Here is a 15,709-nt window from a genome sequence, read left to right on the forward strand (position 1 = left end):
TGTTTGGATTAAGTTGTCGGCTCAATATACCTGTACACGTAAATCAAGTCACCACTTACTGAACCAGTTCCTCTGGTGACATCACACAAAGCTATAGGTTTGCGTTTATGCTGTCTCAGTATACTTTTAAGCACAGAAAGTGAAAAGAACCCCACTCAATTTTTCTTTCTGAAAATCAATTCAAATTATTCTGGCATGGATCACATATTTTCTGTGAAGTCCTAAGGAGCCCTAATATATAGTATACTCAACGCAAACCCTGTAAAGGAAAGTCTATGTCTGTTTCTAGTATTGGACCGATTCTCGATTTTAATCATTGATCGACCTAATATGATTTCTCTACAGACTATCGATTATGAAAGGTAATAGTCAATTATTTAAATTGGAGATAACTTGTGCTTTTTTTTTACACTGTTTTGAGTCTTTATTATGTAATATGTATATATGCAAAACCATGTTTCAAAATGCCTTTAGACATTTTAATACACAATAATTTAAATTTGAATTAAAGTAAAAAAAATTACTTCAAACCAAACTGTTGGGTCATCTTTCTAAAGTTGTTTGTGGAAATTAAAAGATTAATTAAATATCTAAATAAAGGAAATTAAAGCTTTCTGTAAATGGTATCTGCTTATACAATTGATAATTAGTAGATTGTCTAAAACCAATCATCGATTATGATTTTACAACCGATTTTTGTGTATCGGAGGATGACCAAGATGCCAAATTTTCTAAAAGAAGAGACATTTGTAAATAATTGTTTGAATCAGATATTTTCTCCCTCTGGAGAACCATATTGTTTGAAAAAATATTTGCTAAGGCGATATATCTGCAGGGATCAATCTAGCTCTGATTTATTACCGTTTATGGGTAAATTTCCCCTCAAGGAATGAATTCTCCTCTGGCCTTAAATTCCCCTGAAGATTTAAAAATTTCCCATTTGAAGCTAAAAAATGTCCGTTTTTGTAGCACAATTTCCCCTGTGACTTATTTTTCATTATTTTTTTTAGACTTCTGTTTGCAAATTTCTTCATATCTATCATAAAGTTACTGCATATTTTATGATAAACTCAAATTTTTCATTATTGAGCTTAAAATCTTGCTTTACTAAATCTTAAAATAAAATTAGTTGTTTTACAGTACTTTTTCGTCAAAATGAATATAATTTTGGACCAAAAGAAGAAGATTCAAATTCCCCTATATTTTGCCAAACTTTTCCCCTATTCTGAAAAAGGGTAGTTTCCCCCAAAACCTAGATTAATCCCTGACCTGAGAAAACCCTGTGTCAGGATAAAAGGCGATCCGATATCAATTAACCTTCTAATAAAGATGTCAGTAGTACGATCATTTTATCCATGATCATCTAGAACAAACTGTTTTAAACACTGACATGATTGTATTTGCTACTGAATCCCTGTGTGGTTGGATTAAAGGTACTCGGTGACCCAATCCTTCATTCAAACCTGGATGACTACCCAAGTAACCACTTTTAAGGTACATACAAATTACAAGGGGCTTCAAAAATCCTGAAGTACAGTTATAACAGAAAATCTGTGTGTTATCACAGGTACAGTCACCAGCAGTGTTGTACTAATTAAGAATGTCGAACACTTGTACACTTGGTGTGTATATAATAAGAAAGTTTACTGTCATCTGTGACAATCTATGCATATGCCTATATGTACACATCCTGAATAGAAATTTGAAGGATCTGTAGAATTTCTGGAAATGGGTCATTTAACACTGTGCAGGGAACATTTTAATTTGTAGCCCCTCACCCACTACAAAAAGTGGGGGCATCTATAACACTGCAGGCCCCTACTTTTCAAAATATCAAATGGCCTCCTATAATCTAGGGATTTTCTTTATCCTTTGTTGAAAGCCCCTTGTGAAATTCTGAAAATTCTAAAAAAAAAAATGCATTTTTTCCGCCAAATTTGTCTGTTTAGTGTGAATGTGACCCATTATTTTTCCCTTTGCAATTGTTACTCATGTGGCATGTAGACATAGTTAAAGTAACACAGAATACAGAATTATAAATCAAGAAATAAACAGTCAAAATTTTAAAGGCAAGTTTCAAGTAGATTTAACTTGTCAGTCAAAAAAAAAAAATTGGTAGCATAAATTGGTGTTATCTCGTCATGATCAAATTCTTTAATGGCGTTTCCGCCTGAAATCATGTCGTTTTTCAAGTGTCGCTCAGTCTCTCTGCATGTCAGCATGTCTTTAGTGAAGGCTGTTAAGACAGGGCGTGTATATTCGTCTCGAAACCAGGTGAGAAGTGAAACACCAGCAAATAATTTTGTTAGTATTTACAAAATTTGTATTGAATTTTGTTAATTTTGTCAGAAATCGTACCAGATTTGCTGAATTGTCAAATCAGGCTTGGATAATTGATTCCTATCGATAAAAGTGGTCCAGTCTATGATACAGTGACTTGGGAACCAAAGCAGAAAAATCTTTCATGCAGAATGTTTATTAATTTTACTTAAATAACATGTCAATATCGTAACCCTCGGATAATAATTTCTCTTTTTCAAAAATTAAAAACTATTCCCATGCTCCCAAGTCTTCATCTTGCACACTATAGTTGAAGTTCAAGTTTTGTTTGTTTGTTTGATTATTTCAACGTCCTATTAACAACCAGGGTCATGTAATTAGGACGGCCTCCCATGCATGCAGTGTGTAGCGTGTGTGAAGTGCGAGGTGTGTGTTTTGGGAGACTGTGGTATGTTTGTGTTGTGTCTTCTTGTATATAGTGGAACTGTTGCCCTTTTTTATAGTGCTATATATGACTGAAGCACGCCGCCTAAGACACCAAGCAACACACCTCACCCGGTCACATTATACTGACAACGGGCGAACCAGTCGTCCCACTCCCTGTATGCTGAGCGCCAAGCAGGAGCAGAAACTACCACTTTTATAGACTTTGGTGTGTCTCAGCCAGGGGAAAGAATTCAGTGCCTACCTCACAGTAGTGAGCACTCATCAAACCAGGTCACCTAGAACTTAAGACTTGGTATATGTGTATATAGTTTGCAGATTATAAGTAAATATTCAGGTACCTCTTCAGTACTCTTATCTTCACCGTGTTACTGTAAATCTGTCCTCCCACTTAAGTTATAGCCAGCCGAGGATATTTATGTGTCTGATGAAATTAAAAAAACAAGACAGGTTTGTTGACACAAGTTTACCTTACGCCACTGATAACATAAAAATGCTCACTATGTCTGGGAATCCTGAGAGTTCAAAATATTGTATCCAGGTTTCTTCTTGTTTTTAAGCTTTCATCTAACCCTGATTCAAGCTTTCGTCTGACCTTGATTCTGCACAAGAACATTTAAGAAACATCTGCTCAAGATTGAACATTTAAGAAACATCTGCTCAAGATCTATTCAATAACGCTTTCATGAATCTGAAGTTCCTATAAACTGTTCTTGAACATTTTTCAAAAACTAAAGTTTAAAGAATAGAGCAAGAATTAAGAGTTCTTGTTGTTCTTGAACTGTTTCAAGAACTAAAGATTCCCCTGGGGCTATTTGTCTTCATTGACTACTTTACTTTCTATCAAACTTAAGAAGAAGAATAGGAAATTGCTTCATTTTGATTCATGAAATCTAGTTCAATCCTTTATTTCTCTACTCCTTTCATTCATCCAATGGCTGTCCTATGTTCGTCTGAAATCTAGTATTGTACCTGTAGAAACACTGAATTTGATGGTAAATTTTACAGAAGGGCCTATATGTACAACACTCCCAGTAAGTTTTATTCTTGGTATTTATTTGGTTAAGCACGGTGATTGTGTAAGGTAGAAAGTTTAACAGATAAAACAACGATCAAACACAGGTGGGGCCGATTCCACTGGTAATTCATTGCATCACTCACCTGTATACCCCTGGACACACTTTTGAACTCTTCTAATTATAACGCTGGAACAGTTCATTATAGAATTACAGGGGTGGAAAGGTTTGAATTTAAACAAAATTAATAAAATTTTAACATATATATCTATATGGATTAAATAATTTCCTGTATATATAAATTTATTGTAACTAAATAACGATTTAAATGAACCGTTGACAACATGTGAAATTGTACAACTTTTATATGTAGACATCATATAGTGAAGTGATTTATAGAAGGTGGTGAAATCTCGTCAGGATGTAGGCGATGTTTTATCTACCTCCTGCCTCAGACAGGAAATGTTCAGGCATGCATCAAGGAAGCTCTTAATGCATTGGACACATTTTGATATAGAAAAGGAAAACATCTTTATTTTTCGGTACTGATATTACCATTGAACATGAATTTCCCCAGACCTTTCCGTGTACTTAGAGCAACTGCTTCCTTAGATTATATATATAGAGAGTGCAGATGAAACACAAGTGTTGTATTGACTTTTTTTTTTCGAAAGAGCTATCGTAGCTACTTTCTTTACTTTAATTTTACTTCAAATCAATGTTAGAGTGTTAATTCAATACCATGAGTGTTTCTCAGTTTGTGCATCAGACAAATCAGTTATTTCCTCTGTTATGTCCCTGGAGGTTTTAATACTTAGATGTTAAACTTTTAACTGACAGCATGAACTCCCTGTGGTAGGGCGGGTGTATAATTGAACAATCTTATTTTGTTCGTTTCAATGATTTTCTTTCCCTTGTTTTACAGTGACCTGTATCATTCAGAAAATCTAAAGCGTGAATTATATTTTGGCTTGTGGGAAAATCCTTTCTTTTACCTAAAAATATAATACATGTATGGTACATTTGTCTAATAAAAAGGTATCTTTATTTGTTCAAATGAGCTTTGAGAAATAAAAATCTGAAGTGTAATGCTCCAGCTTTGGGAACATTTTAAGTGTAAGTGAAGTAAAATTCTGAATAAAATTTATTTTCAATGTTGAAGTAGTGTATCTAAGGAAGTCTTATTCCTGTTATTCTATGTGGGAAAAAATACATGAACATTTATTACGCTAGGGGCAGAGGGGCGGGGCCCGAAAAGGGCAAATTTTCTTAATTTAAGCTTTTAAATCCTACTCCTCCTTCATCCTTGGATGGTTTTCATCCATATTTAGTGTGAAACATTGGGGAAAGACAATCATATTTATATAAATGAGTCTGGTCCGACCCCTAGGGGCTGAGGGGTGGGGTCCCAAAAGGGCAATTTTTCTTAATTTTAGCTGGCCCACTTCCTGTTTTCAGGTTTCGGTCTCCAATCTCAATGAAAATTGGTCTATAGGGGTTTAAATAGATGCCGAACAACATGCAAACATTTTCATAAAGATTTTGGTATTCCAAGATGGCCGCTGGCCCACTTCCTGTTTTCAGGTTTCAGTCTCCAATCTCAAGGAAGATTGGTCAATAGGGGTTTTAATTGATTCAGAAGGGGGAACTATAGGTGAGGACAATCATATTTTATAAAGGACCGAGCTAAGACCCATGGGGATAGTACGGCGGATGTCCAAAACGGAAGCTTTGCTGAAATTTGGCTTTAAAATCTGACTCCTCCTTATATCAATCCGTGAATGGGTTACAACCATATATGGATGAAGGGCTACCAAGTTTGTTCTACAAATGACATTTACCTATTTCAGAAACTTGCATATTCAACCTGTATTAATCGTTAACCAATACTTCATACTGTGACTTAGTTGTTTTGTGCAATGAGTCAGATGACCGTTAAGGCCCATGGGCCTCTTGTTAGAATATAATATACCATTATCTATTACCCATCTTCTCATTACCCTGAGGTCGTCATCAAACCATTTTTTGCTCTTAGGTTTTTTCTTTTTAGAGGTGGTATGCCTCCTACAGGTTGGTTTAAGTGAAGCCTCGGCCGCTGTTATAATACAATTGGTTAATTGAGAAACGGCACAGTCAATACCCTTGCCGCTATCAAGTTTAGTAGATGATGAGGTTGCGAGTCCGTGTAGGATTTTCCTAATTTCATTGGAAGATATGGCGTTAATAAATTTATCAGGTGAGGTTTTGTCCCACTTGGAACCTGATTTAAAAATTGCATCTTTCTCTTGTGTAGAGCGGTGACTATGTAAATACTAATAATACTTGTTAATAGTGCACCGTTTTAAACAGACAAGTAAAATACTAAAGAGACAGTGACATCAGAACCAGATTTACAAGTACTTTCAAAAATATTGTATCTGGCATGTGTAATTTTCGTTCAGCATATGTATATACTCTGACAGTAATTTGAGATAATACCAGCATTCCTAATAAGACAAAAAAAGTTATTTGTTACTCGTTTTTGTAGTGGAAATTGAGAAATCAATAAAAAAAATGTTAAAAAAAATGTCTGCAAGGGGAGGCAACTCCAATATAAAGATGCAAACTTGCCGATAGTACGTACACTTGGAATGTATTTGGTATTAAAGAATTTGCATTCAGCATTCATGCTTGCACAGTAATTTGAAATAACACCAGCATTCCATATAACAAAAAGATAGTATCACAATAACAGTAAACACAACCTGGTGAAAACAAGATAAATGCAAACTGGACAGCTTAGTATACAAATGTAGTTACACCGTGTATACCACCTGTCAGAGATCAAAATTGTTTGAGCAAATATTTATGTCTGAAATAAACATTTGATTGAATGTTTAGATGATGCATGAATAGAAAGATTAAATGTTTAACACTTTCAACAAAAAACATATACATTTCAAGAATGTAAATATTGTAAACATATGAATATGGATTTCTTAATATAAGTGTACCAGTCGGCATGAATTAGTAATATCAAGTATGGATGTATAGTGACGATACAGTCTAGAGTCTTGCTGGTATAATAGCTCACATTCGTGCAGTTTGTTAGATCTGTGATCTTATGGCATGCATCCACTAGTTTGGTCACTACACTCTGAAGAGAGCTGGGGATGAGAGTCTTTGTTGCCTGCTCTTTGTGGAGGGGTGCTTATGTGTGGGGTGTCTTTCTCCCGTGCCATGTACATGTCCTGTCGTTCTTCAAAATTCTGTGGGTTACCTCTTTGGGGGGCATAGTTGGTATAGGATGGAGGGCTGATAACACCCAGAAAATCGTTCAGAACATATCTGTAATTTCGTACCATTGTTGAGATTCCTGATTTGTTCGGATGAATTCCATCATATAGGTGAGAATCGCGTATATTGGTGTGCGACACAACTTTGATTCCGGCTTGCTGAGCCCACTGATTCAGTAAATAGTTGTAATATTCACGTTTATCATTGTACCAGGCCGTGTAATCATGCTTCTCAAAGAAACGAGGAAGTACTTCACTTAGTACCACTTCTTTAGCGCCCAAATCTTTGAGTCTCATAAACAAGATCTTTAACTTGTTTTAGTCGATCTTCTGGGGATGTGACGTCATCAAAATCATTTGATCCAACCTATTACCTTACCTGTTACCTGTCGTAGATGTCTTCATATTATAGGCCGGAGGCCTCTCTGACCCATCACATTTACGTTTTCTAGCTAGGGTTGAATTTGAGTTCATGATATTTCCAGTAACTGTTCAGTCTGCTCTTGAAGGTGTAGATGTTTTCAGCATCGACTATATTATCTGGTAGTGTGTTCCAACTGTTGATGACGCGTTGTGAAAAGTTGTATTTTCTAATATCAAGTCTACAGTTACTCTTTAGTAACTTATATTTGTTTCCACGAGTCACAGATCTTTGGTTGAATTTAAACAGGTTGTCGCGGTCACAATGATCTATTTCGTGGACTATTCTAACCACTTCAATCATCTCCACGGAGTCGCCTATATTCTAATGAAGGAATTCCTAACTCTAATAGCCGTTCGGGATATGATTTGTGAGCCATATTTTTTACTAGCTTAGTGGCACGGCGTTGAATTCTTTATCTTTTTTAGTGGTGGCGGCCCAGGCTGGAGAAGCGTATTCAAGGTGAGGTCTGACGAGTGACTTATATAGCTGAACTAAAATGTTTTTGTCCAAATATTTGAAAGATCTTCTAATGACTCCAAGGATCTTGTTAGCTTTTTTGGCACTGTTGTTTATATGAGTACGGAATTTTAATTTCGAATCGATTGTCACACCGAGATCTTTCTCCTCATTAACAGTGTCAATGTTACAATTGTTCATCTTGAATACAGGGGGTGGTTTGTTCCCCAGATGTAGGTGTTTACATTTACTGGCATTAAATTTCAGTTGCCATATTTCAGACCACTTATGAAGATTGTCCAGGTCATTTTGTAGTCCATGTTTGTCAGCTTCATTATTTACAACCGAGAAGATCTTGGTATCGTCAGCAAACAGCTTCACAGCATTTTTCACAACATCCGGTAAATCGTTAATGTATATCAAAAATAGGGTTGGTCCTAACACACTTCCCTGGGGAATACCGCTGATGACATTGGTCCATTCAGACGTCGCACCGTTGACTATGACTCTTTGCCTCCTATTAGTGAGGAAGGATCTAATCCATCCTAGAGTATGACCGTGGATCCCATATCCCTGCAGTTTCACCAATAACCTTTCGTGGGGCACAGAGTCAAATGCTTTCTGGAAATCCAAATAGATTATATCGATGTTACTTTTATTATCCAGCTCCTTAGTCCAAATATTTAACACATCAATGAGTTGAGTTACACAGGAGTATCCTTTCCTAAAGCCATGTTGATGTTTGAGGAATAGGTTATTTGCTTCCACATGTTTCATTAATTCATCACGAATAATGTTTTCCATTACTTTAGATGAAGTAAGGCTGATTGGTCTATAGTTGCTCGCTAAATTTTTGGGACCTTTTTATGGATGGCTGTGATATTTGCTCCAGATCTCAGGGACACATTCTTCATCCAGTGATCTTTGGAAGATGGTGGTTAGTGGCTGTGATAAGATTTGAGATGTTTCGTTTAAAATTTTGGGATGAATTCCGTCGGGGCTTTGAGATTTGTTAGGCTTGATGTTCATTAGCAGTTTCTCCACTGATCTTTGGTAGAGGACAACATCGCTTTTTTTCGCTCGTCCAGATGCTATGTAATATCGAGCACCTCTCACTGTCATATCATTAAAGTTTTTATAGTAAGTCTATTTTTTCTGTACATTTTGCGAGGTTCCAGTTTTCCAACCACTGATGTGCCAATAATTATGACAGTTTTCGGTGTCTCATTATCATCCTCTTTCATCATCGAGTTATCTTCGAATTTGTCCTGTTCTTGCGTGTTCATATCAGATGACTAGCCTTGGGCACCTCATCCTGTGCTCGAGTGAGTTTATTTGTTAAAATATCATTTCCTCCCTGACCGCCGTACGCGTCTGGAGGCTTTGAACTTTTTCATTAGTTGATTTCACCTTTTCACATATTGTCTTCTCGTGCTCATCGAGTCTTGTATTTATTGTTTTTGATGTCATTTCCTCCCTGACCGCCTACACATGTTGTTTGCTTATGTATTGGGGCGCGTGTCATCGTCATTACGTCGAAGGTATTCGTGGCAGTTGTTTGTTTACGAAGAAAATTAAGATGTCAATCATCTAGGGGCAAAACACCCACTGTTGTTAAATTACATTCCACGTGTGGTGCTATTCCGTTGGAGGTAACACAGTTCTACTTTCATTTATCCGTTACGGTTGGTGTTCAATGCCTCATAAGTGACCTTTTATGTTAGGACCGTGACGAGGACGCTTACCAATATTGGTAACCAGTAATTATACCACTTACATATTTGATAAGATCAATGAAATGTATGTAATTCGTTTAAGGACCAGCTGAACATTTTTCAGTTAGCCAAACAATTCGCAAGTTAGCAATTGTTTTACCTTGTTTTGGGGTTACTGGTAACATTTGTTTCGGTAGCGTTGCAATGTTCTTACAATTCTGAATCGGTGTTTTTCATGAATATGTACTGTCACAATATTTAGTTTAGTACAAAAAATCAACTAACTATGCTAGAATAATTCGCAAGTTTATTAGATTCATTGACTTAGTAATATATAGATATCGTAATCACTATTAGATTTCATGTGAATTTATTAAACAGTTCATATTTATTTCATTTACATTCTCTCAAATACAAAATCAACAATAATAAATGATACAACTGATTCATAACTTGCAATAAATCACTAAATTAACAAAACATTTTGTAGACACTATTAGATTCACAGTAGATAATAACACAATAGGTTTTGTCACAACACACATATCAGTCTCTGACAATGTCTCGTCTACAATCTGTAGATCACCTGAAACTGTCTTCAGAAAGGAGGAAGTTGACAGTTCCCTGCTCATGTACCTATCAGTAGCTTCCACCAGCTTCTTCCCGATCTCAGTGGTGGTGGTCCTCTGCTGACGGTCTAGGTCTTCTGCTGTTACTTGGGCATGTACAGTCGTTGCTTCCTTCTGTGGCAGGGGAACCAGAAATGTACAAGGCAGGGTGAATGGTGGTCTTCCAGTTGAGGCGGTGATGCCAACCTGTAATCAAACATGGAGAAAATGTTAGATTAAAATCAATCTATTTTAATTGAAGACTTTTAACAAACTAACTCAACAGTTTCAAATGATTTATATTCAACCTGTAATATGCCAATTTGCATTTGTTCACTAAATTGTTTCATTAACATGATAATGATGATCTTGATATGATAATTACCTTCCACATCATTGTTTGTCCTAACCGATGCCTCAAATGCTGACCAGGTGGTAGGGGGGTGAACTGTTGATGCGATCCAGTTGGTCTCAATGTAGTGGACAAACTTCCTCAAGGGATGGTCAGGGTCATCTGGGCATCTGGCTGTAACTGTCTCAAATGTTGCACGGATCTGCTGTGGTGGAAGGAATGGCAGGGCAAGGACCATCCGCAAAGAGTTGTGTGTCGCTCCCCGTTCCCTGTAGGTCCCTAGCCAGTCCAAGATCCTGGATGTGGCGCCACCAAGCCTGCAAGTGAAACACACATCCACGAATGGTCACCTCTGGAAAAGACATCACGGAATGCCTGCCATACAGCTGAAACATAATGTAAAATGATTATAGTAAATGGAATATATACAAAAAAAAATTTAATAAAGCTTAAACTCTATTTGAAACAGGATTATCAAATGATCAATATTTGGGTACTAGATATCTTTAAGACATATTGTAAAATGGAATATAACAAAAAATATATAACAAAAGCTTAAACTCTATTTCGAAATCACGGATTGTCAAAATGATCAATATTTGGTAACTGTAAATATACTTTTTTAACAATGTCTGAAGATTAAAAATAAAACGTTTATACATACCTCAAAACTGAAGGTCCTCTGGTTTCCTGTGGTCTCAGTCTAGCACGATGCAGGTTTTTTAATTTCATAAAACAAATATTTTATTTCGAATAACGAAAAAGGGATCAAATACAAACAGGGCATTGACCTTTATTGTTTTCTCCTAGAATGGAAGAATACAAATTGTCATCTGCTGTCTGCTTAAGGCCTTGTGATGATAATCATATTATATTATGATATGAAAAATAATAACGAATGTAATGATATGTATATGGATCAAATTGAAAATGAAATGACATTTCCTTTCTTTTAAATTATAAAATATGTAATGATGTTTATATTATAGTATTAAGTTGAAACTTAATGAAAACCCCACAAAACATTCTTTCTTAGCGTATTACAATACGTGTACATACTTTCATCGTCACCTTGGCCTTTAGTGGTTTCTTGGTCTCTGGTGGATGGACATCAGTGTTGCTGTGGCCCTCTGTGGTACTGGTCATCCTTGGACACAACAGATGCATTAGGCAATGCAATTTCTTCGATCTGATGGAACGGGTCCAGCTGATTGATGTCTTGTTGGTTCTCTGTATAAAAAGATCAAACAAAATTAGTTCATGGATTACATTTATACAGAATGTTTTAAAATGCATGTTGTTTTTTTTTTTTTTTTACATATAGATTTTTTTTCGCCTAAAGCAATTAAAATGATATAAGTTACAAAGGATGCATTAGAACATAATTAGATTAGCTTACTCCAAAAGGGCTTACCTTAAAGATGCTCCACCGCCGACAAATGGTTATTTTTTCACTATCAAAAAACAGGAGCAGACGATTTATTATTTTTCTTCAGTTACAAAAAGTTACTTACTTTACACCATTACCACCATTGATATAATAAGTTTGAGCTTCTAATTTTACTTCAAGTTAAAAATATGAAAATAATTTAATGGCCCATCCCGAAAAAAATCGCGTGTCACTACATCTTATATGGAATGGAAGTACTGATTACGCATGCGTCACAAGTCGAAATAAATTATTTTATACTATTTTTTGTGTTAATTAGACATATATACACACGATTAAACACCAATTATTGTTCAAATGATGGAATATCATTTATGCTCTGTCGGCGGTTGGAGCATCTTTAACTGCATAAGTGTTACCGTCCCTGGTGGTTGAGGAGAGGCTTCCCCCTGGTGGTTCCTACAGTCAAGATCTCGTACGGGTGATTGGTCTGTCTCAATCTGATTGATATATCCTTTATAACCACTCCGTTCTATAGTGGATATGTTGAAAATCCCATTATGGGTAAGGGTCATGTTCGGATGACCTTTATACCACGTGTAATTTAGAAATTTAGAAAAATGCATTTTCTGCACGTTGCTATATCATTGACAAACGCCATTTCGCTCCAACATATATATACGATTAGCTTTTTTGTGCTTCTTTGGGCGAGATGACTACATACAAGGAAATAATTCTGACAGATTTTTCAATCTCTTCGTCCCCTGAAACTTTGACTCAGCAGTGATTTGATTTGCCAATTTCTATAAGGGTCACCTGGACATGACCCTAATGGCGGATTTCCTCATGGATCCTTCTAATCCAACGTAGTCGATACGTATTTTAATTCAGATTGGGTTCTGTCTTCAAGTATGCTTTCTTCTGCCGGTTCATCTGCGTCAAATGGACCTAAACTTAATAAATTAGATCACAATTGAAATTAAACAAAAAAAATATGGGAAATATTAATGCTTTAACTTTTAATAATGTCTGGAAAAAATATATATGGAATTTGTTCTTTTCAGTTAAATTATCGAAAATTCATGTATTCTATCAGAAAAACAGATGCTTGACCCTATCCAGAATCAGGGACTGCGTCTGGCACTTTGAGCTTTTCGAACAACACCTGTGAAGAGTCTCCATGTGGAAGCTAATGAGCCATCTCTAGACGATCGACGTAAGAAATTATCCTTACAGTATGCTGCTCAACTGAAATCCAATCCCAAAAACCCACGCATTCGATCTTGTATTTTAATCACAAACACCAGGACATATTCAGACAAAATCAAAAGCTCATACCAACATTTGGCATCAGAATTTTCAAAGTTTTTGCAAGAACTAAATATAGATTTCGACACCATTGACGAGTACACCATATCGGATGTACCACCATGGCTCATTCAAACACCGGATATCAATTTATCTTTCCATGAGGAGGGCAAAGTCCAGTGCATTACCCGAAGAACATAAATCCTCCTTTCGGGAGTGCGTCAGGACTTTCCCTGATCATATTAAGATCTACACTGACGGCTCAAAAGATGGTGATAAAGTTGCGGCAGCATGCTGTACATCTAATCACTGTTCCTCTATCCGACTTCCAGATGTTGCCTCCATTTTCTCTGCGGAAGCTTGTGCTATCGGTCTGGCTCTTGACCACATCGAAGAACACCGCATTGAAAAGGCAATCATCTGTTCAGACTCTCTTTCGGTTCTTCAGGCTTTGAAATCAAGAAACCCTAGAAATACTCTAATCCAAAATCTTTTAATCCGAACCTTTCGATTATCTTCTAAAACTCAAATTACTTATCTCTGGATTCCCAGTCATGTGGGTATAAAGGGGAATGAACAGGCTGATAAAGCAGCTAAAGACTGCTCTTCGCCTAGCACAAACAGATTTGAAAAACTACCATACACCGACATCCAAAACCTTCAATTCAGTCAGCCATCAAACACCATTGGCAAACAAAGGTGGTCTACCGAAACAAACAATAAAACTGTTTAAAAATTCAACCTACACTTAATCCTAAACTGTCCAGTCGGAGAGGCCGCAGAGGAGAAGTTGTTCTCTCTCGGCTCCGAACTGGACACACATATTTTACACATTCCTATCTATTGAGAGGGGAGGATCCTCCCACACATGCCATGCATGTGATTCTCCTCTCACAGTGGACCATATTTTAGTGCACTGTATTGATTTTAAGCACATACGAGATAAGTACTACGATGTCTCCGACATGTACACTTTGTTTCATGCCGTGAGACATAATCTTATTTTCAATTATCTCAAAGAAATAATCGGTATTTTTAAACAAAAATATGAACGTTTTCTCATCATATCATCGTATCAACTGAAAACATTTTTCAATCGTTTCATCAACTTTGTGCATGAGTTTTCTCATGTGTTTTTAGCCAAAAACTATTTTATCCAATGCAACCTTTTTTTATCAAATGAAACGTTTACAATCTGTGTTTTAGTCCTTACCTGCCTTTTCTTAGCCCTGATATTTTATCCTGATATTAATGCATGACTTGTAGTTTGGCCCTTAAATGACTTAGTTGTCGAGGGGCGTAAATCTGAAAATACTAACAAACTAAAATCAGAAAAGTTGCGTACGATAAGTCCTATGGGACTAGCACGTACTAGGAATGTTACATTAGGGTATTTACATGCGACTGTGGATATTACCGAAACTTCTAGAATTCGTTTAAACATATTTTAGTTATATTTTGGATCTTGTTCCTAGAAACACATGAGTATTCAGTAATCTAAAACCGTGTAAAGGAAGGACAATTCTCTGATACGATATGGAAAATACATGTTTTTAATGATTACCTCCCTTTTTTGAGGGGGCCGCTGTTCTGTTTCACCCAGTAATGGCGCTGGCCATTGGAGAAAAATGCCGGCTTCGAGCTTGTTTTGGACGGTTTTCACTAAAGCACATTTAATCATCAAGCAACTCGATATGGGCCTCCTCCTTAAAGACAAATAATCCACGTGGTCATTAGACCTCCCCCCCGCTCACCTCTCCGCGCTAAAATTGCATCCCTATTTCAATCCAGAGCGCTAAAATCGATTGCAATTTTCCCACACCGTTTATTGTACACAATTTCAGTGGGTTTGTTTATTGGATTTAATTGGACCGTTGGGAGATGGGACTATATTTCTGTGATCTTTAAAGGGCCAGACCCCCGGGCATTCCTAATAACCTCCAGACTATCAACGTAACCACTGTATTGATATTAACCTGTGCTGTAGGTGTCCATAAATATTAGTAAATAATTGTAATTGAAAGTCTGTTAGGAGTTTCGAGGATTTGCTGCTGGTGAACCATTTCGTTAGGTCGCAACAAATGGAATTCTGCAAAAGCTATACTACAAGTACATGTAGATATCTAGCTAAAAAACATAATATCGAATAACATTAGCTTTGCGTGTTCAATACAAGTGGTTTACCAAAATAACGCACACACAGCCATTAAATATCCATTTAAATTTAAAGTAGTTCTCAAACATACAAGGAATATCGGGTATTACCTCATCAAAAAATATGTTACATTTTCTATGGTTCCCATTCCTTTAACCAACCCTCCCCTCGCTCGCCCGTCCTCCTCACCCTCCGCCCCCCTAAAGTTTGGTATTATTACATATAATGTTCTTATATATCATATATAATAATGTGTTTAGGCGTCTCGCCTTTATAAGTCTAGGCA

General features: G+C 36.4%; 1 protein-coding gene across 1 annotated transcript; it reads right to left on the reverse strand.

Moving 5' to 3' along the window:
* Nucleotides 1-10,201: 10,201 nt before the first annotated feature.
* LOC138309739 (uncharacterized) lies at nucleotides 10,202-10,964 on the reverse strand. Its single transcript, XM_069250958.1, has 2 exons — nucleotides 10,604-10,964; nucleotides 10,202-10,425 (listed from the first exon to the last, which is right to left on the reverse strand). The coding sequence occupies exons 1-2, from the start codon at nucleotides 10,806-10,808 to the stop codon at nucleotides 10,280-10,282; spliced, it is 351 nt and encodes a 116-aa protein (XP_069107059.1). The 5' UTR covers nucleotides 10,809-10,964; the 3' UTR covers nucleotides 10,202-10,279.
* Nucleotides 10,965-15,709: the final 4,745 nt, after the last annotated feature.

The sequence above is a fragment of the Argopecten irradians genome, chromosome 15, assembly GCF_041381155.1.
Source record: "Argopecten irradians isolate NY chromosome 15, Ai_NY, whole genome shotgun sequence".
NCBI classification, from domain to species: Eukaryota; Metazoa; Mollusca; class Bivalvia; order Pectinida; family Pectinidae; genus Argopecten; species Argopecten irradians.